This window comes from Frieseomelitta varia, unplaced genomic scaffold (genome assembly GCF_011392965.1).
Source record: "Frieseomelitta varia isolate USP_RPSP 00005682 unplaced genomic scaffold, Fvar_1.2 scaffold_907, whole genome shotgun sequence".
NCBI lineage: Eukaryota > Metazoa > Arthropoda > Insecta > Hymenoptera > Apidae > Frieseomelitta > Frieseomelitta varia.
In genome coordinates this window covers 50362-70213 of record NW_025110709.1, presented here as the reverse complement: position 1 = coordinate 70213, position 19852 = coordinate 50362, and the positions used below count along the sequence as shown (strand labels likewise).

Below are 19852 nucleotides of genomic sequence, written 5' to 3'. Positions count from 1 at the left end.
AAACAAAAAAAAAAAAAAAAAAAAACGAAATACAAGTATTTAAAGAAAAAGAATCTATATAGGTGACGCAGTCTTCTTCTAGCCTTGGTCCTATTAGCCAGGCCCAATAAACGTATAAATATAATGCAAGGAACGCATCTCTGGACAGTACCGTTAGGCCCATAAAGTAATTGCGAAAATTACTTTACGGAACTGACCTTTGCCCAATGATACGTTTCGGCCAAAAATGACCTACCTCCCTCAATCACGTGATTGGGAAGAAGACACAAAGAGAGTCGACCTCATATGTATCAGAAAATCTCTCTACACGCTATTAGTCTACTTGGCTGTCGGTGTATTTTTCGTGCAGTCGCTCTGACATCACTTCTTCGCGTTCGTTATTACTATTCCTCATCGCGTATTTCCAAATCTATAACAAAATAAATGCAGTGAGAAAAAAATTAATTTCTTTTAAATATTGAAACAAGTGATTTTTCTATGTCAATATCATGTAAAGAAAGTCGGTAGTAGAATAAAATTCACATTGAAGGTCGATCATAAAACAGATACAAAGGACGCTCAGAGCTTCCCAAATTGAATTGCAAGATCCCTAGAAGGAATAAGGATGCTACCTGAAGACTACAAATGACACTCGGAAGTAAAGATAGGGGTTAATTGAGGGGCAATTCTGAGCAAGCTATCAAACGAGTCGGATAACTTGTCGAATTGTGCAAGTGTGTAATTGTATATATCGTACAATATATCATCTATATTTATATTATTTATTTAATAAAGATACTATGTAATTTGCAGCAATGCAAGCATTACATTGACTATTCTGCAGTGAGATGTTAGTTCTGATGATATTTGATGCACCGCAATTACGATTTGGTCGATTTGATTACCATCGAATAAACTTACTGAATAAGTAGGAAAATAAAAATTGTTTTACGACTTTCTAGCAGAAAATTAGTAGATCGGAAACTAACAAATCTTTAAAAAATTTTTTTTCTTAATTTATCAGTTCTAAAGTTTTAACATCTAAATTCGGAACACCATGTAGATTGAATAAAAAATCTATTGACAATAACAATGCACATATGAAGTACGTAAAATAAATTTGAAAAATTGAAAATTTTTATTATTATTTATTAAATACAATTAAATTTTTACCATTATTTATTAAATACAATTTCAAATCGTAATAAAAGTGAAATGTAAATAATATAAATAAATAAATAAATAAAGGTATAATATTAAGGTATAATCATAAGAAATTTGAATTTGATTTGAAGTTTTTTTTTCTTTTATGCTCTTTAATTATTGATACATTTTGTACACTTTAACATACAGTGTAAATACAATAAGAAAGTAATTTTTGTAATAGTAAAACAAATTATACTTAGATTTATAATTATTGTTTTAAAGTCGTATAATTTGCTTACAATATTACGGTAATTATTGCCGTTTAACAATTCCATTATACTATAGAAACTATAGAATGCTTGAAGACGAGATAATTTAACACTAATATAATAGAGGAATATAATATATAAAAGAAAATGTACATATATATATATATATATAGTAATAAAGATTGTGTAAAAATCTTAATGTAGATTATAAGGCAAATATGAAGAAACTTAGTTTGCTGCAGTATGGTAATATACAAACGTTATATAAATATCATGTACAAATTGTTTTTTAATGCAGCAATATGATCGAAATTACATAAATCTGCATTAGAGTAGCTACTATACAAACTAGGTCGTATATGCATAGTATGTACATAGTAATTATTATTAACATGTTGAACTAAATATAATATTCAATATATTGTTACAATATTAATTTGTATAAACGTATATTCTCATGTGATTATTGAATTATAATTAATATATTGACCCTAAAATATTGATCACAACAGCATTAATCTTGATTATGCATAATAAAATTCTGAATTTGTAATACTGAAAGTTTTGAAAGTTTAAATAAAATAATTTATACCAAAAAATTTTGCTAATAAATTCAATAGATTCAAATAAAATAATCTATAATCTATAGATAATTTATAGATAATCAATATTACGATTTAATTTTTCTTAACTGTTTTATTATAAATGATAACATTACTATGTAATATATATTTGTTTCGTACAAGTTTCATTCTATGTGTAAAGGATACATATCATAGGAAAAAAATAAAATAATTTTACTTTTACTTTACTTTGAAAACTTTCAAGAAAATAATTTACTTGTATATAACAAATAAGTTTATACTTAATAAAGTTGGAATTTCCTATCTTTGGCATTCAGGCTAAAAAATTTAAGCAAACTATTTGGAAATATCTATCTAACAATAATAATAATAAATAAAAAATAATGAATTTTTTATACTAATTACTTTGGATCTTTTCTATTATGATTAAGCTGTTTGTTTCTTTTAATTTTGTATAAATAATACTTCTAAAAATGTAAATAGAATTTAAAAAAGATATCCTTACTATACTGTAACTTACAAATTATAAGGCAGATTATATGTTTCTATCGATAATTATTAACGTTATAAAGTGTTTCAATAATGAATGTACTAATTTTTCAAATTCTGGTTACATTAAAAACAATTTAAACTTAATAATAGATACTGTTAATTTTAAACACAAATATAAATTTCTAATTACTTCAACTTTTTTTTATGACTGATAATTTCATACATTTTCTTTTATAATACATTATTTTCAAGACAAAACAACATTTTCTGTTTATCACATTACATGATATTACTATATTATGATATATAATAAATTGTGTCGTCGATGTTATGATGTATGTCCATATAATTTCTCTCTACATATATACACAAGATAAAAACCAAAAAAATATATGTATATATAATCATTACGACATTATATACGCATACTAATATATCTGTATATATTTCAAAATGCTAAATGAAAATATGATACAAATAAAAAAAATAACTGCTTTTTTAACTACCTTATAATTTAACATCAGCAGTGTCATAAAAAATTTATTCTTGTTCTGATACTGTAATTAAAAAAAAAAATAGCATGTATCACAATTAACAATTGAGATAGAATATCTATCCCTGACTTACACTCCGAAATTAAAATATTAGCATTATTACTAATATTTTATTAAGAAAACTCTGTCTTTCATATATTAATAATTGATTGTAATATCATATTGGAGTTAAATCAGCATTTAATCCTGTTAGCATTTTATAATGTTGCTGTAAACGTTTTAAATTCGCTGTTAAGCGGGCATTTTCAGTATATAAGTGTTCTACTAATACATCATTTCGTGTCAATTGTTCAGCCTGTAAAGAATGATAAAAAAAAATTAAAAACATATTTAATCATAAATTTTATATTGAACTCAAACGGTATTACAATAGAATCTAATCTTATATTGTATATTATATATCTAATATTGCCTATTAGTAACTAGTATTATTTGTTAGTAGACATTTTATTATGGTTAGATATTAAGATATTCATAAAATAAAAGGAGACGCTGGTTTAAAATTATACAGAGTAAGTCTCGTAACTTGACGACTCAAATAACTCATAAAATATTTGTTGTACGGAAAAATGTTCAGATAGAAGTTACATGGCTTCCAGGGGGACATAGTACTGTAATCAGTTTTATGTTATTTTGCTTTTTTATCAAGATATGAAGGTCACAATTTTTTAAATGGAATAGTTAATATTTTTTTTCCGAATTCCCGAAAAAAAGTATTACACCAAATAGGGTCTAAAATACATAGTTATTGAGATTAGTACAATCCCAAATCTTTAAAGAAATTATAATAATTATATTACCTGTTCTACATTTGTTTGAAATTCTTTTTGAAGTCTTTCTTGAGTACTACGAAGAAGACATTGTAATTGAGATATTTCTGTTTGATGTTGAGACATAATATCTGAAATAAAAGCGATTTAATATTTGAACATACAATTATTTAAATAAAATTGTAAAACTTACGTTGTAATATACGTTCAGTGTGGTATTGTTGTTGCTTAAAACATTCTTGTAACTGCTGTTTTTTACGCTCTTGTGCCTGAAGCTTCATACTTAAATTGTGTAATACATCAATATTTATACAAATTACTTGTGCATCATTTGGCATGCACTGACAATTTGGAACTCTTAAATTTTGTAACTTTAACGTATTCTGTTCATATACAAAATAGTATTCCGCATTGTGATGATAATGGGTATATATCTGGTGTAAATCACAATTGTCACCATTTATATCATCTTTCGATAATCGTGGAGAGAAATCATTTGATGAGGTGGTAGATTCTAGAATTCTATTAAATTTAAATTCTTCAGGCAAATTGCGAATATTATCAGTACATTGAACTAATTTTGAAACCGATTCACTGGCCTGCTGACTATTGAATGAATCATTATGTACGTAATTTGATCGTGTTAATAAAGACGGAAAAATGAATTCATCTGTAACTTGTGTAGATACGTCAATCATTATAGGTCGTTCTAAAGACCTTGTTTTCTCGTGTAAATCTTTAATTTCACTATCTTTTTGAGAAATTTCTTCTTCCATTTGTCTTTTCCATTTTTCAAATTCCTCTTCAAGGTCTAAATACTGTACAAATAAAATAATATATAAGAAAAAACTATAATTATGATTTAATAAATTATAATTATTTAACAATAAATTTGAAAAATAAACATTTTTACCAAGTTAAAAAGAAAATTACAGTAATTAACAAAATAAAATAATTTATATATATAATAAAAAAAAAGAAAAAAAAAGAAAAAATGTTTCTTACTTGTTGTTCTAAATTAAACTTTTCTTCAATTGGAGATAATCGCCCATTATTTTTTACTTTGTCTATTGGACTAATTAGTTCTTCATATTCTGCCATCTTAGCTATAAGTTCTGAAAATTTTTCATCACTAATTTTTTGTTCCTGTTCAAAAAGTTGTCTTTCTTCTTCTAATTTAGCAGTCCAGTAATCTTCACACTCTTCATATTCTGCCTTTAACATTTCAAGACTTCTTTCTAATTCTGCACATTGTTCAATCAATTGTTTTTTTTCTGCAGCATGAGTTGTTTCAATCTCTTTTAACTTTAAATTTAAGGAAACATTTTCAGACAATTCATTTTTTATTAAACTTGAATTAGTTCTTGTACCAACTTCATTAGTAATTTTTGCGATATTGTTTAAAATATCTTTCTCCTTATTTGATTTTAAATGATCTGCATTTATGTGTTCTTCTTTACGAGGAGGATAATCTCTAAGACTTGAAATTTTATTTTGTGATGAACATTTCATATCCTGATTACTAAAATAATCAACATCATAATTATTATCATTACTATTGGATGTTACTATTCGTTTAGAATTAAGAAAAACGGAATTCTTATGTCTAGAAATAATAAAATCGCTCGTTTTTTCTTCAGATTCTGTTTCCATTTCAGATGCAATACTTTTGATAAATTCAGGCTCTTTGAAAACTTGAGTATTTAAATTGGATTTTAATCTCATAATCATTCCTGATACTTCATCTTTAAATGCACAATTTTCTAATGTACACTTATTATTATTAACTAAAATACTTTTTAACTGTTTTATAACTATATCTTTAAATTGTTTTAAATCTATCTTTTTATAATTTTCCGTATTATCATTTTCATTGGAATTACAAGATGGCTGTATAGATAAAATAGAATATATATAAATGGACAATTACTATTAATATGAATTATGATTAAACAATATGAATTATTATTACTTACAGACATGGAATGTTTAAAAACAACATCTAAGTCATCTTCTTCGATTATAAATGTTTCCTTATCTGAAAATATATTATACATTAATTTTATTACACTAAAAAATAAAAATAAAACTTATATGAAATTATTTTTATTACTTTCAGCTTCATTGGACTGTGTATTTTTTGCTGTATGAGTATCAGAAAAATTATTTTGTCTGCAACAATTAAAATATAGTTAAATTTTATCTTCATTTGTATTATTATTTGTTGAAATTTTTTTTAATGATTTTTTATTGTATGTGTTACCTTGTATTTGTAGTATGATCATGCAATTTTAAACTTTCTAATTCTGCTGTAAGTTCATCATTTTGATCTTGTAAAAGAACTGCTTCTGACTGCAACTGTTTGATACGTTCTACCAAGTATATAACTTCTTGTTGATGTTTTATTTCTATATTTTGCGACTAAAATTATTCATAATATATGAAATATATAATATATGAAACAATTACATTATTTCTTTCATTTAAAAAATCATTTGTATACCTCATCGTGCTCTGCCGCCAACATTTTTATTTGAGTTAAAAACTCATTGTTTGATTGTTTAAGTTTTTCAATTTGATTACGAAGATTCTCATTCTCATTTTCTAAAACTTGATTTTCTTGCAATGTATTTACAAATTTATTTCTAATCTCGTAGTTCTCTTTTTGCAATACTTGTATTTGATCTTCCTTTAATTTCAGAATACTGGCACTCATTTCTCGTTCAGAAGTAAGTTGACTTGAAAGATCTTGAATAGTTTCAGCATGTCGTTGTTCAATCTGTTTTCGTAAATTTTGAACAATTTCTTCTTGTCGGACATGTTGTTCGTCAATCTCTTGAGCAAGAGTGTTTGCACGTTCATTAGCTTCTATAATATCAGTACGTAACTTTTCTTTTTCACCATTTACATTTTCTATTGCAAGACTAAAAATATAAGAATATTTAATTAATTAATTAAATTTCTTTTATTGTAGTACTTACTTTAAATTATTAATTAATTTAATTGTTATTAATTTATTTATATAGATTTTAATACTTACTTTAAATTATGTAATTCTTCTTGATATAGTATAAGAACATCTCGCAATAACATTATATGAGATCGAATTGCAGAATGACCTAATGAGTCATTAAAATTTTTTAATTCATCACATAAAGTAGTTGTTAAATCAGTTAAAGAAATTTCAGATGTTTTAAAATTCCCATCTGTATTTGAAAGTTTCCATGTATCCAGAAAAGCATTATTCCTTGTAAAACTATTAGAAATAGGAATAAAATATTAAATAAAAATTACGCAAAATAATAAAATTGTAATAAAAAAAATCATAACAGTAATATTACAGTTAACAATATAGTACCTAGTCTTGCGAGAAGGATGAATGTCGAAGTTTCGTTTTCTAAAGTCTAATTTAGTTAATTCATTTGTAGATTGATTATTCTTCTCTAACGTTAATTCATCTTCCATTGCCTTATTTTGAAATATAACAAGAAATTCATCCAAGCTAATTAATCCATCACAATTCTGATCAAGTTTCTCAAAAATACACTGTGAGATCTATGCAAAATAATACTTTACATGTAAGTTTTCCAAGATTGGTTTATATGTTACTTAGAGAAATCAATGTAAAAATTTTAATTATAATAGATAATTAATATATTTTAATTAACTATTTATTATAAAAGTAAGTACTAGATATTTTTATATGTTACATGTATACAATGTTTTATTTATCTTATTCACTTTAATATCTTTATCAATACAAGGCAAAAAAAAAAAAGATAAAGTCATTTAACTCAGAGTAACAAATAATTTGTTCTATTTGATTCATAATTTTTCTCTTAAGATTATTTTTTCGAGTTTTTAAGATTATTGATATTTTATTACGGGGGAAGTATATATTTTGCATTAATCAGTGTGCTTTTTAATTCTTTCAAAAAAAAAGAGAAATAATTACGTATAAAAATGGTTAGTTTGAAAAACATTTTAATTTTGTAAAACTTATTTGTAACAAATAAAGAAAAATGGAAAACAGTATTTCTACATTTCTACATTCTACATTTTTCTTGTTCTTCAAACTAATCATTTTTAAATACAATTACCTTAATACTTTTTTACAAAGAATAAAATAGTATGCTAACTCGAACAGAAAAATACCTAATCCTATTTAGAAAAATGTATCTGACATTTGAAAATTATCTACTATTTGACTAAATCTTAAATTATCTCTATCTGACTAAATTATCTTGAGAAAAAAATCATAAATTATAATATTTATCATTCTAAATTGAATAATAATAAATATATAATAAATAAATATTAAGGTAGACAAAATAAAAAAAAACAGATAGTATAAATACATATGTGAATAAGTACGCATATCCTTTTAATAAATATTTTAAATCCTACCCCTACCCTTTTAATAGATATTTCAAATCCTATCCCTATCCCTTTAATTGATATTTCAATCCACTAACAGGTAATAAATAGTATCATGCAATTACTTGTTTCGGAAGAGCTGGAATTCCTAAACAGTTAGATATAAAAAAAATTGTTGCAGAGTCTACATTTTCTTTTAAGCAGGTATTTATTTTTTCCCATAAACATTTCAATCTATTTTCATCCAATGCCACACCTAAAAATTAGTAACATGTATTTTTAAGTAAAGATACATCTCTTAAAATGTGAAAAATACAGGAATAGATAACAAATAATATTACCTGTTTTTCTATTTAAAAAATCAACATTAGAACTAGAATTATTAGGTATTAAAGAATTACATTTTTTATTATCTATAATATGTGGATTTGTATCATTTTGTGATTCTATTATATTATCTTTTTCTGCCTCTGTAATTGAATCTTGAGTTTTGTCTAACAAAGTTAATAAAGCAGCTCTAAATTCCTGGAATGATATGGATTGTTTTTCTTGTTTATATTGTTGTATGCATGATCTTAGTTCTTCACTTTGCTCCGTCAGATGTAACTTATGACACAAATTGGCCCAATTATCCTCGTGTAGTTCAGTTTCTCCTTTTGTTAAACAACTTTGAAACACAGCATAAAGCTGTTGTTCATAAGGATCATTGTTGTGTTCATCCATGGCATATTGAAATTTCTTTTTTTTTATATATATATGTTATATGGTATAATAGATCTAGAATTATATTAAATATAATATTAATATAAATATTAATTAAAATCTTTAAGATCTAAAAAAAATAAGTAGTAATATAATTCAGATCTTATACGCATTTTAAAAATCATATAGTAATATTTGAAAATATATCACTTTATTAATTGATATAATGAATATTATTTAGTCAAATTAAACTTAATAACTTTTAAACAATTTTGAACAATCTTAAATCCTTAAGATAATATTTTGATTGCTAAATAAAATTATATTATCTTCTGTGTAGTTAGTAAATAAAAGAAAAATAAAATAAATTTATAAATACTTCCAAATTAATATTATTAATTTAATCATCCTTTTATTAATGAAAATCACATTCTTTTATTATGAAAAATGATTCAATAGTTTGTATTATAAAATATTTTAAAATATAAATGAGATAATACATGTCAAAATATGGTTTTATTAAACTTGTCAAAATAAATTTTCGATTTAGATTTTCAAAACTATGCTATATTCATAATATTAAAAGTAATACTTCATTATTGTGAACTAATACTACAGAATACCAGAGAATACTACAAACTTAAAAGCTAATGAATAATAATTGATAATATTGTAAAAAAATTATAATAAAATATTATTTGAAGTATTAAATTAGATAATTTAAATCAATTTAAATTAATTTCGATTGAAATTCGTTAATACTAGAGAAATGAGAAAACATTTTAAATGATTAAAATGTATTTAATCGAATATTATAAATATGTATATAACCTAAAACGTGTTTGAGATTAATAGCTTGTAATGTGTACGACAAATTAGACATATAAACTTGTACACATATTAACGATTCACACAAGGAATAAATCATTAACAAATGTAATATTAAGCTTCCGTTACTTTCAAATTGCATAATAAATATGTAGCGAGATCAATTGTACTCGCAACAAGACAATAACGGCGTATAAATGAAAAAGTAGTCCTAATCAAAACAAGGAACTGAAATTTTGAAAATAATGGAACTTTTTATTCTGAATAGAAAATTAAACGTCTAAATTATGAAAATGATTATAACCTACCATTAAATTACACGGTGAAACTTCATTTATCTGAACCCATCGGACAAATAGTTCATACAACTGCAGTTCATATAATAAGAGTTCACTGTTTCCCCCCACCACAACTTTTCGCTCATACAATAGAATTCGCATTCAAATGGGCTGGAGTTCATTTAATCGAGCATTAAATATAATTTTGTTACAATAAATAATGTTCGTTACACTAAATCGAGTTCCATCATAGAGCTAATTATACAAATTACGTGCATATATATATATATATATCTTTATTTATCATATATATATGTATACGTGAATATACATATTGTTCCTTCTTTTAACTGTTAAATTTAATTTGACAGTTTCAAAAGTTTCAAAAACGTCATATTATTAAAAAAAAGAAGAAGCGATTTAAATATATTAAATACAATAACGAATGATAGATGGCAATGTATCGTATTGATATATACATATTTATAAACATAAATGTATTTATAAGTTATTATTTACCACTTATTTAATGAATTTGGGTAATATAATAATAAGAAAATATTAATAATTATATAATTTATTATTTATTTTATGATAAGTACGTTTTAAAAGTGAATAAATATTATTGAATTTATTAATAAAGCTTTTACTTTTAAAATCAGTTCATATAAATTATTTATTTAACGTTTTATAAATTATTGTAAGATATATAATATTATCATAAAATAACAGTGTGATTTAAATTTCACAATATATGTAATTCAAAATCACTACGTAGAAATAAATGCATGTAATATGAAATATTTGTTTGAGATTCAAAAATATTACTTCATTTTCAAAAATGTATTTCATATTTTTAAGAATTAGAGCAATATAGGTTTGATTATTAAAATAATATTAAAGAATATAAAATTCAAAATTAAATTTTAAAATTAATAAATTTTACTAAAAATAAGGATAAATTACTTTTGCGTTACCATAAATTACTTTTTATATTACGCATAAAATACACTCCAAATTTAATTTTTGTATTTGATTATATCTTTTTGCTTTTCACTTTATAAAAAGCAAAATTAAATGTATTCCTATTTTCTTTGCGAAAGATATACAGGGTGTCTCTCAATTCGCGATCAGCCGATTGGAATTCTACATGTAAAAATGCGTCGAAAAAAAAGAATAAAATTTTTTCATTAAAAGTTTCGAGTTTAAAAATTTATCGAGTATATTTGAATTTAACTAATTCTAGACAGAAAGGAATCCATAAATGATTTGAAGTTATTCTACATGTGAAAATAAATAAAAAATGTAAAATAAAATTTTCCTATAATATGCTCTATGTTTTGAAGAAAATAAAAAGTTTGAAAAATTATTAAATACACGTGTATTCAAGGTAATTTTTAACAAAACATATTCAAAGTTTATTGAAAAAAGAGCACCTTAAGCGAAAAAGTTTTATTCTATATTATTTTATTTATTTTTGCGCGTATCCTCATGTCGATTATTCCCATCTGTCCAGTATTAGTTAATTTTCGGAATCAAATTCAAGTACATTTGTTAAATTTTAGACTTTAATGGAAAAATTCTATTCTTTTTTCGGATACATTTTTATATGTAAAATTACCTTCCAATCGATTGACCACGAATCGCAAGATATCTTGTATGTCCAATTGGTGAGTTACGTATCTAATATCATTGTAGTCATCGATTTTGCTTTGGCGGCAATGCGAATACCTAACGGTAACATTAGTGAACTTATCAATTCCATGTGACTGTTGATTGTTATTGCATTTAAAGTGAAAGATGGGCATCACTGGTTTACTTCCATTTTTAGAAAAAGCCTCGAAAAGAACGAATGTTAGTCAATTTTCCAATGGTACCGTTGCTATCGATTCTTATTGTTGGTTGCATAAAGGTGTGTTCTCTTGTGCTGAAAAATTGTCAATGGGACAACCAACAGATGCGTAAGAAATTCATGTTGTTTAACTACATTGTTTATCGACACAAATCATTGTTTAATCGTTATTTTATTTCAGATACGTTCGTTATTGTATGAAGTTCATAAATATGTTACTGTCTCATAAAATAAAACCAATACTTGTATTTGATGGAAGACATTTGCCTGCCAAGGCACAAACTGAACTGAAACGACGAGAGTATGTATAATTCAGCTTTCTTTGAAAAAGAAACATTAGCTCAAATATTCTATAAAATTAAGATAATTTTTAAAGTACTTAATAATTCAAAATCGCAATTGAATATATTAAAAAGTCGAATTGATTTGAATTAATAATTAATTTGATAAAATATAGCTAAAAGTATGAAAGATGTTTTAAAAATGTTAAGAAAAAATATTAAACACATGTTGTACATATATTTTGAAAGTAATATCTTAAAACAATAACTGTATTAAAAGAACATAAAAACCACAGGATTTTGAAAGTTAAGAGCGAAAAATTACAAAAATAATATTTAATCATTGTTTTTAAATGCTATATTTTTTATTATCATTGATCACTAAACAATTTTTTATCTTTTCAAAAAATTCAATTTATATTATCTGAAACAATATTTTTTTATATTTTGTTTTTTTTTTTTTTTTTGATCCTATTGAACATTTTCAATAATTATGATGTACAAAGTCTAATTATGCAACTTTTTCACGACGTACATTAAATAATGTTGATAGTAGCACATTAACTTTGAACATTTATGTCTTAAAATTGGCTTGTGCAAAATATACATACAAACAGTATTTTGGAAATGTTCCACAATCAGTTATAAGAATATGTATATATATACATATGTATTTTTTCACAAAGATTTTAAAAGTTATTATTGGATTAAAAAATAATATCCTACAACAATCATTTCAAATAGTTTTTATTTCATGAGATATTTATACATTTTCAGATAAATCCAATTTGTTTATTAAATATAATGTATTTATGTATTTATAGATCAAGACAGATGAATCACCGTAAAAGTATTGAGCTAATGCGAATGGGACAACATGCAGAGGCAAGAAATTTATTAAGAAGATCTATAGATGTTACACATGAAATGGCTCTAGAGTTAATTAAACAATGTCAAAAACTAAATGTTGATTGTATTGTAGCACCATATGAAGCAGATGCACAGTTAGCATATCTTAATATCAGTGGAATTGCTGATGTTGTTATTACTGAAGATAGTGATTTAACACTATTTGGTTGTAAAAAGGTTTCTTATATAATATTTTCCTATATAATTTTAGTATTTTTAAAAATTTTATAGAACTGTTTTTACATATTTACCATTGATTCAAATATAATTATAAATATACAAATAATTTTACATAATACTCTAAATTTCCAAAATATTTATTTCATATATTTTATTTTGCAGGTATTGTTTAAAATGGATTTAAATGGTAATGGACTTTTAGTTGATCAACAACAGTTGCATCTTGCAATGGGAATACCTTCTGAACATTTTAGTATGGATGATTTTCTCTATATGTGTATTTTATCAGGCTGTGATTACTTACCATCTCTTCCTGGTATTGGATTGAATAAAGCACGAAAATTTGTAAAAATAAATACAGACTGTGATATACATAGAGTAAATATTTTTGCATATGTTTTTATAAATTATTTTTTTGAAACATTTAGATGTAAATATGTATCTATTTTCATAGGCTTTAACTCGACTAGGATCTTATCTAAATATGAAATCTTTAGTTGTTACAAAAGAATATAGAGATTCATTTATATTGGCAGTTATTACTTTTAAGTATCAGTTAATATTTTGTCCTTTAACAAGAAAACAAATTCGTTTAAATTCACCTACAGCTGATATAACAAAAGAACAATTATATTATGCTGGTACAGAAATAGATCCAGACACAGCATTACAGCTTGCACTTGGAAACTGTGATCCTTTTACTCTAAAAATGCTTCATAATTTTGATCCTGATCAAATAAGGGTAAATATTGTTTAAAGATATAAGAATATTAATAAAATATTATTTCAAAAAACTTAATTTTTTTTAATACGAAGTAGATATTAAATACGTAAGTACACATAATAGATATTAAACATTGAATATTATCAAATGTGGAATTTTATAGAATGAAGTTAATAAATGCAATACATGGGCACAAAAAACAGGACTTTCTCGACATATTAGTATTTGGTCGAAAGAATATAAATTAATGCAAAATCATTTGCAAAGATCTTCTCAAAAAAAGGATCTCATGGATTGGTGTACTGTTAAGTCAAAAGCAGTTCTTCAAACAAATCGTTTAAAAAAATGTATTTTTATGAGACAACAAGATAATTCAGGTATGAAATTTATTTTATTTTACAATATTATTATAAATGATAATATAATAATAACTATTATATCTAAATAATTTAAGTATATATTTATTAATAATAATAATTAAATGTATATTAAGTATATATATAAATTGCATAAATATTATTATAGAATATGAACAATTAAATCAAAAAGAAATATTAGATATATATAAATCTACAAATACAATGGATGTTGAAAATGACTCAGATATAAATAATCTTACTCCTAGTGAAGATGAGGTATCTCCTGTTTTAATTAGAAAAAAAAATCAATTTTCAAAATACTCATCTACTACCAAAACTTCCCCAAGTCTTTTGTGTACAAGTAAAAGTAGAATGAAGGGAAGAAATGTAATGCATATTAGGCGAACAATTATAAATGAAGGAACTGTCACAGAGAGTAAATTTTTTGCTAAGGATATTAGTCAAAGAAATAATATTTCAATAAATGATAATAAAATATGTTCAGTTATGAATTCAAATGAAGTTTTAGTAGAAAAAAAAGAAATGAAAACAGATAAAAATAATGCAAGCAATATTGATTTACAATTTTTAATGGAAAGTAATGAACTGAAAAAGGATTCATGTTGTATCGATATTGATAAAGAACATAATACTTTATTTATATTAAATGAATGCAAAAATGTTGAAACTTCAAACACTTCTAATTGTGATTCAGGAAAATCACAATTAGAACATTTAGATATTTCAATGGATGGAAATATAAAAAATAATAATACAAATGAATTAAACAATATAAATACTTCATTAACATCATTAGAATTTAACATAGATTCCGACTTCTTAGTTCAACAAGGAGATATAAATATTTCAAATAGTAGATTATGGTCTGATACAAAAGTACTTGTACAGTCAAGTAATAGAACAAAAAAAAATAAAAATAAAAATTCTTCAAATTCTCGTATGGTAAGTATTATTATTTTATAAGTGATAATTTGCATAATATCAGATATCATTTATTAAAGTTGAAAAAAATAATTTTAAAATATAATCAAGAATATTTTAGTAGTTGTTTTAATTAATTTATTTTTAATATAAATACATATATACACATATGTTTTTTTAGTCTACAAATAGTACACGTCGAAGCCAACAGTTGTATTCAGTACAAAGACAACAAAGTTTATTAAGTACTTATGGATTTGAAAAAAAAAGTAAGTTTAACATGCTAAAACTTTTGAAATTTTTCTTAATTTAATTAATTATACTATTTATTTATAGAATTACAATCTGTAACACAGGATAATTACTGATGTAAATCATATATACTATGCTACAACTTTCTGTAATAACAATTTATGAATTATTTATTATTACAAAGACATATGTATGAAGGAAATTCAAAAGATTTTAATGCAGTCTTTATTATAACTATAGTACCCTACGATAATTTTTTATAAATACTATATACATATAGACATGTACATATGTTCTTTTTCTTCTTAAAGTGAAAATTTCTTCTAAGTAAAATCTCAATTATTTACATTTGATTCGTCCCATGGTCGTGATATACGAATATTTTCCCAATTATCAATATCCAAAGTCTATAAACATGAAGTTAAATATTATTATGACTATATCGAGCAAACTTGTAAATATATGTATAAAGCACATTTTTTATGATTATTTAATATGTTAATACAACCATAATATTTTTTTAATAACAGTAATATTTTTCTTACAAGTTACTAATTTTCTTATAAGTTACTAAATTTTTACAATATAATTCCATTCAATTGTTTCTAGAGATTTAACACGCATAATTTACTAAATTTTTACAATATAATTTTATTCAATTGTTTCTAGAGATCTAACACGCATGTGCTTTATATATAAGTATTTATCAATATAAATATTAACTTTATTTACATTTTTCGTTTGTAAACATATAAAATAGCATGCTCTTGTTTCTAATTTTAACAAACATACAATTGTATATGTATAATTGACAAAAATTATAAATCTATAATTTGATAAAAATTATAAATTTCTTAAATATTATGATATAGTTTATTAATAAATATTATTTGTTAAAAGAATAGTTCAAATTTTATATTTTTCCTAAAGATGATTGATAAAAATTAATATTTAGGAATGTGGATTTCAGTTCAAACGATAACATTAATATTTAGACGGTAGTAATTAAATCCATTCGAACCCCATTTTAAACGTACAACATTGTACTCGAAGCGAATGTATAAGAATATAGATTAGAGCCGAATGAAGTAGCAACTTATGCAGTCAACTTCAAACATTAATAAAAAGAATTTGTGACACAATTTTAGGTTGAAATAATTCAATTTTCTCATCATGGAAAAAATAATATTTTTCATATATTTAATGTCCTTTAATCGAAGTTTACTTACTTTTATTATCTCATATTCCTCTTCGAGAGTACGAGGCTTTTTCATTTCAATACCTTTTTTCTTAATTTCTACATCTAAATCGTGTGACGTAACTTTTGGATATTTATATCTGAAAAGATAAAAATAATTAAATTAATAAGTTTTAACTTTAATGCAACATTGAAGTACATACTTTAGGCCTACAAATTCCCGAATAACAAATGAACCTCCTGTAATGAGTATTATAAATGGTAAAAACTGCTGAACAAATCTTCCTTTAAAAAATTTCTTCATTTCTAAGGTTATGTAGATCTATATAGATATATCGGTACCCAGTAATTCTAGAAATTATACGTATTACATTGTTATTACTATTTATTAAACAATATTAAAGTGACTAAAATATTATTAATCTAAATTATAAAGTATCAAACGATAATTTTTTCAATACAAGTCTACAATCCAAAGTATATACTTACATGATTGTTAATATTAATTATAAAATTTGGAAATGTATATTAAAATCAGTCATTATATTAAATCATATTAACTTATTAATCAAATAGTTTCTTTACTAAAAGTTTCTGCAAATTTAATGAAAACAAATCAATAAAGTCAATTTTAGTCTTTTTAAATGTGAAACATAATTTATCCTGACGATATGTAAAAAAATAAGAGATCCCAAAATAAAAAAAACATCCAGCACACTATTAAACTGGATGACGAGTTTACTCTTTTTTGTTCCCGGTTAGCTGGTTAATTATTATTCAAATCATAATAATTAAACATATATAATTAAAATTATTAAACACATAATGTATAAAAGCATTATATTTAAATTTATAAATGTACTTTTTTTAATTAGTTTTTTATTCATTTTATGTATAATAATTTTAGAAAATTTGAATTTCATTATTTGTAACATCATAAATAAAATTATTAAATGAAGTTAAATATTAAAATTATTACAAACATATATATTAAATTTATATATAAATAATATATATTAATTTTAAAGAGTATATAAAATGTAGTTTAAAAAATACAAATTTCGTAATTACAAAATTTCGTTTAAATTACATTTATATATGTATGTGTAGTTTAACACTATCTTTTACGGATCTTATTTTAAATAAACTTTACATAATAAACAAATTTTATTTAAAAAATGTAGATTAACTATTATCATATTTACAGTAAAACTATACAATTATTTTATATTCTTTTGATTTTTCTTATATTACAATCATTTATTTATGTACAATGTAGCCATTGTAGAAGGTTAATAATATTATAATATTGTTAAACATGATATATTGTTTCTTTAGTTCAAATAGTTCAAATTAACAACACATTTTACCTCATTACGACTACATTACATATATGTATACATGTAATAAAATCTCCAAAATATGTGTGTATATCGACTTGTGTAGATTTTTTAAATAAATATGAAAGTAATGATTACAATTACGTTATTTTAGTCTTCTAATTAAATAAATTTTGTAATTAAATAAATCCGATATTACTAATTCGATAATAACAGTTATTAGTTAAAAAAAAAACAAGTTAAAATAATCCAAACGATTGTCGACGAATAAGCGAAATGATTTTAGTTTTACATTTTACTACAGGTTAAGTTGGCGTATAAGATTTTTGTTTTAGTTTGAGAATTATTTACGTTGAAAATAGAAGAAATTGCAAAATGAATATTTTGCCAGGAACGGCGTCTCTCCTAGAAGAACTTGACAGTACGTATTTATAATTGTATTTCGTTAGGTTATATTAGCGTGTCATCACATTTTTAATAATTAATTAATTTTGAATAATTTTTATAAACATTATATATATAAAAGTATGCACATTTTATTATACAATATAATGTTTTCCTTATCATTGAAAATTTTATTTAAACGTATGATATTTATTATTTTTTTTAAACTCATGTAAATAATTAAAATTTTGATAAAATTTGTTTATTTTACTTTTTATTTCGGTAAAAGTTATTTTCATTATTATGATATATTATATATAATTCTGGTTTAGAAAAACTTATGGTTTTACTAAGAGATGGCAGAACTTTAATTGGATATCTTAGAAGTGTTGATCAATTTGCTAATATTGTGCTTCATCGTACAATTGAAAGAATTCATGTTGGCAAAGAATATGGAGACATCCCAAGAGGCATTTTTATTGTCAGAGGAGAAAATGTTGTTCTTTTGGGAGAAATTGTAATATCTTTGTGACAAAAATTATGTTATTTAAATATTTTTATTTAATTTATTATGTGTATTAGTTTTCTCAAACAATTTTCTATTATAGGACAGAGATAAAGAAAGAGATTTACCATTGACTGAAGTATCTGTTGATGATATCTTAGATGCACAAAGGCGAGAACAAGAATTAAAACAAGATCAGAAACGATTAATAAATAAAACTTTGAAAGAACGAGGTTTATCATACATACCAGATATGGGTCATGATGATATGTTCTGACCTATATCTACATCCTTGACTACTAATACATTGTCATCTACATCTTCACATAATTCTGAAGTATATGATACATGTTACACATCATTTTCTTTTTGATAATAATGACAACTTGTGAAATGTGAGTATATCTAATTGCAAAGATAGGAATAATAATTAATTATTACTTATATTCTGTAATTTCTTTATAAAACTATGAGATAATAGTGAGATGTCAATAATATGAGAATTTACATAGTTTTAGTTTTATTACATTAATCTGGTATTTAATGTGGAAAATGTATGCATTATAATTGTATCATACTTTAAAGATCTTCAAATTTCTATTGTATACAAATTATATTTAAATAGAAATCTATTATAACTGATACATAGTATTTTACCAACTGTAGTACGTAATATATATTACATATAATACATATTATATACATATAATATATACATATATATTACATTTACAGATTTCTAGCAATTGTATATTTTTCTACAATCAGTTTTATATATCTTGTTTTGTATAAAGAATTCTTGTTTCAATAATTTTCTTGTATTTCAAACTAAAAATAAAGACGAATACACACACAGTAGAAAAAGAGATTTGATTTGATGAAATCATGTGTAAAATATTATTTATATATTACATGTTTAATAAATTTACAAAATATATTTTGATAAA

General features: G+C 23.3%; 4 protein-coding genes across 7 annotated transcripts in view; 2 read left to right on the top strand and 2 right to left on the bottom strand.

Annotated features, from left to right (window-relative positions):
- The window catches only part of LOC122537409, a 41364-nt gene extending 25647 nt beyond the window's left edge, over positions 1-15717 (top strand). The window contains exons 6-14 of one of the 3 annotated variants that reach the window (XM_043670541.1): positions 11811-11940; positions 12013-12132; positions 12937-13198; positions 13364-13579; positions 13656-13943; positions 14089-14302; positions 14451-15247; positions 15408-15495; positions 15563-15717. In XM_043670541.1, coding sequence (XP_043526476.1) covers positions 11811-11940; positions 12013-12132; positions 12937-13198; positions 13364-13579; positions 13656-13943; positions 14089-14302; positions 14451-15247; positions 15408-15495; positions 15563-15594 — 2147 coding nt within the window. In that variant the 3' untranslated portion in view covers positions 15595-15717. Of the gene's footprint in view, positions 1-11810; positions 11941-12012; positions 12133-12936; positions 13199-13363; positions 13580-13655; positions 13944-14088; positions 14303-14450; positions 15248-15407 lie in introns of all 3 variants that reach the window. The other 2 variants (XM_043670542.1, XM_043670540.1) reach the window with 2 other exon arrangements.
- Positions 2484-10222, bottom strand: LOC122537410 (blastoderm-specific protein 25D). The gene is made up of 13 exons (XM_043670543.1): positions 10010-10222; positions 8513-8948; positions 8297-8427; positions 7153-7349; positions 6835-7050; positions 6298-6718; positions 6058-6215; positions 5908-5966; positions 5771-5832; positions 4800-5684; positions 3988-4612; positions 3825-3925; positions 2484-3319 (listed from the first exon to the last, which is right to left on the bottom strand). Exons 2-13 carry the CDS (start codon positions 8892-8894, stop codon positions 3182-3184), a joined length of 3375 nt encoding a protein of 1124 aa, XP_043526478.1. The 5' UTR covers positions 8895-8948; positions 10010-10222; the 3' UTR covers positions 2484-3181.
- Positions 15698-17213, bottom strand: LOC122537412 (cytochrome c oxidase assembly protein COX16 homolog, mitochondrial). Its single transcript, XM_043670546.1, has 4 exons — positions 17166-17213; positions 16880-17027; positions 16708-16816; positions 15698-15885 (listed from the first exon to the last, which is right to left on the bottom strand). Exons 2-4 carry the CDS (start codon positions 16978-16980, stop codon positions 15814-15816), a joined length of 282 nt encoding a protein of 93 aa, XP_043526481.1. The 5' UTR covers positions 16981-17027; positions 17166-17213; the 3' UTR covers positions 15698-15813.
- Positions 17214-17987: 774 nt separating this feature from the next.
- On the top strand, positions 17988-19239 carry LOC122537411 (U6 snRNA-associated Sm-like protein LSm1). Of its 2 annotated transcripts, XM_043670545.1 has the most exons (4): positions 17988-18067; positions 18321-18437; positions 18733-18917; positions 19009-19239. In XM_043670545.1, exons 2-4 carry the CDS (start codon positions 18392-18394, stop codon positions 19180-19182), a joined length of 405 nt encoding a protein of 134 aa, XP_043526480.1. In that variant the 5' UTR covers positions 17988-18067; positions 18321-18391; the 3' UTR covers positions 19183-19239. The 2 variants fall into 2 exon arrangements, with proteins under 2 accessions (XP_043526480.1, XP_043526479.1); XM_043670544.1 differs by lacking the exon at positions 17988-18067 and having other exon boundaries at positions 18109-18437.
- Positions 19240-19852: the final 613 nt, after the last annotated feature.

Coding starts and splice junctions, on each gene's coding strand:
- LOC122537411 (XM_043670545.1), top strand. CDS start 18,392: ATGAATATTTTGCCAGGAACGGCGTCTCTCCTAGAAGAACTTGACA. Junction 18,438..18,732: donor TCTCCTAGAAGAACTTGACA/GTACGTATTTAT, acceptor ATTCTGGTTTAG/AAAAACTTATGGTTTTACTA. Junction 18,918..19,008: donor TTGTTCTTTTGGGAGAAATT/GTAATATCTTTG, acceptor TTTCTATTATAG/GACAGAGATAAAGAAAGAGA.
- LOC122537412 (XM_043670546.1), bottom strand. CDS start 16,980: ATGAAGAAATTTTTTAAAGGAAGATTTGTTCAGCAGTTTTTACCATTT. Junction 16,817..16,879: donor CGGGAATTTGTAGGCCTAAA/GTATGTACTTCA, acceptor TTATCTTTTCAG/ATATAAATATCCAAAAGTTA. Junction 15,886..16,707: donor AGGAATATGAGATAATAAAA/GTAAGTAAACTT, acceptor TCATGTTTATAG/ACTTTGGATATTGATAATTG.
- LOC122537410 (XM_043670543.1), bottom strand. CDS start 8,894: ATGGATGAACACAACAATGATCCTTATGAACAACAGCTTTATGCTGTG. Junction 6,216..6,297: donor TGGCGGCAGAGCACGATGAG/GTATACAAATGA, acceptor GAATAATTTTAG/TCGCAAAATATAGAAATAAA. Junction 5,685..5,770: donor TTTTTAAACATTCCATGTCT/GTAAGTAATAAT, acceptor TTATCTATACAG/CCATCTTGTAATTCCAATGA.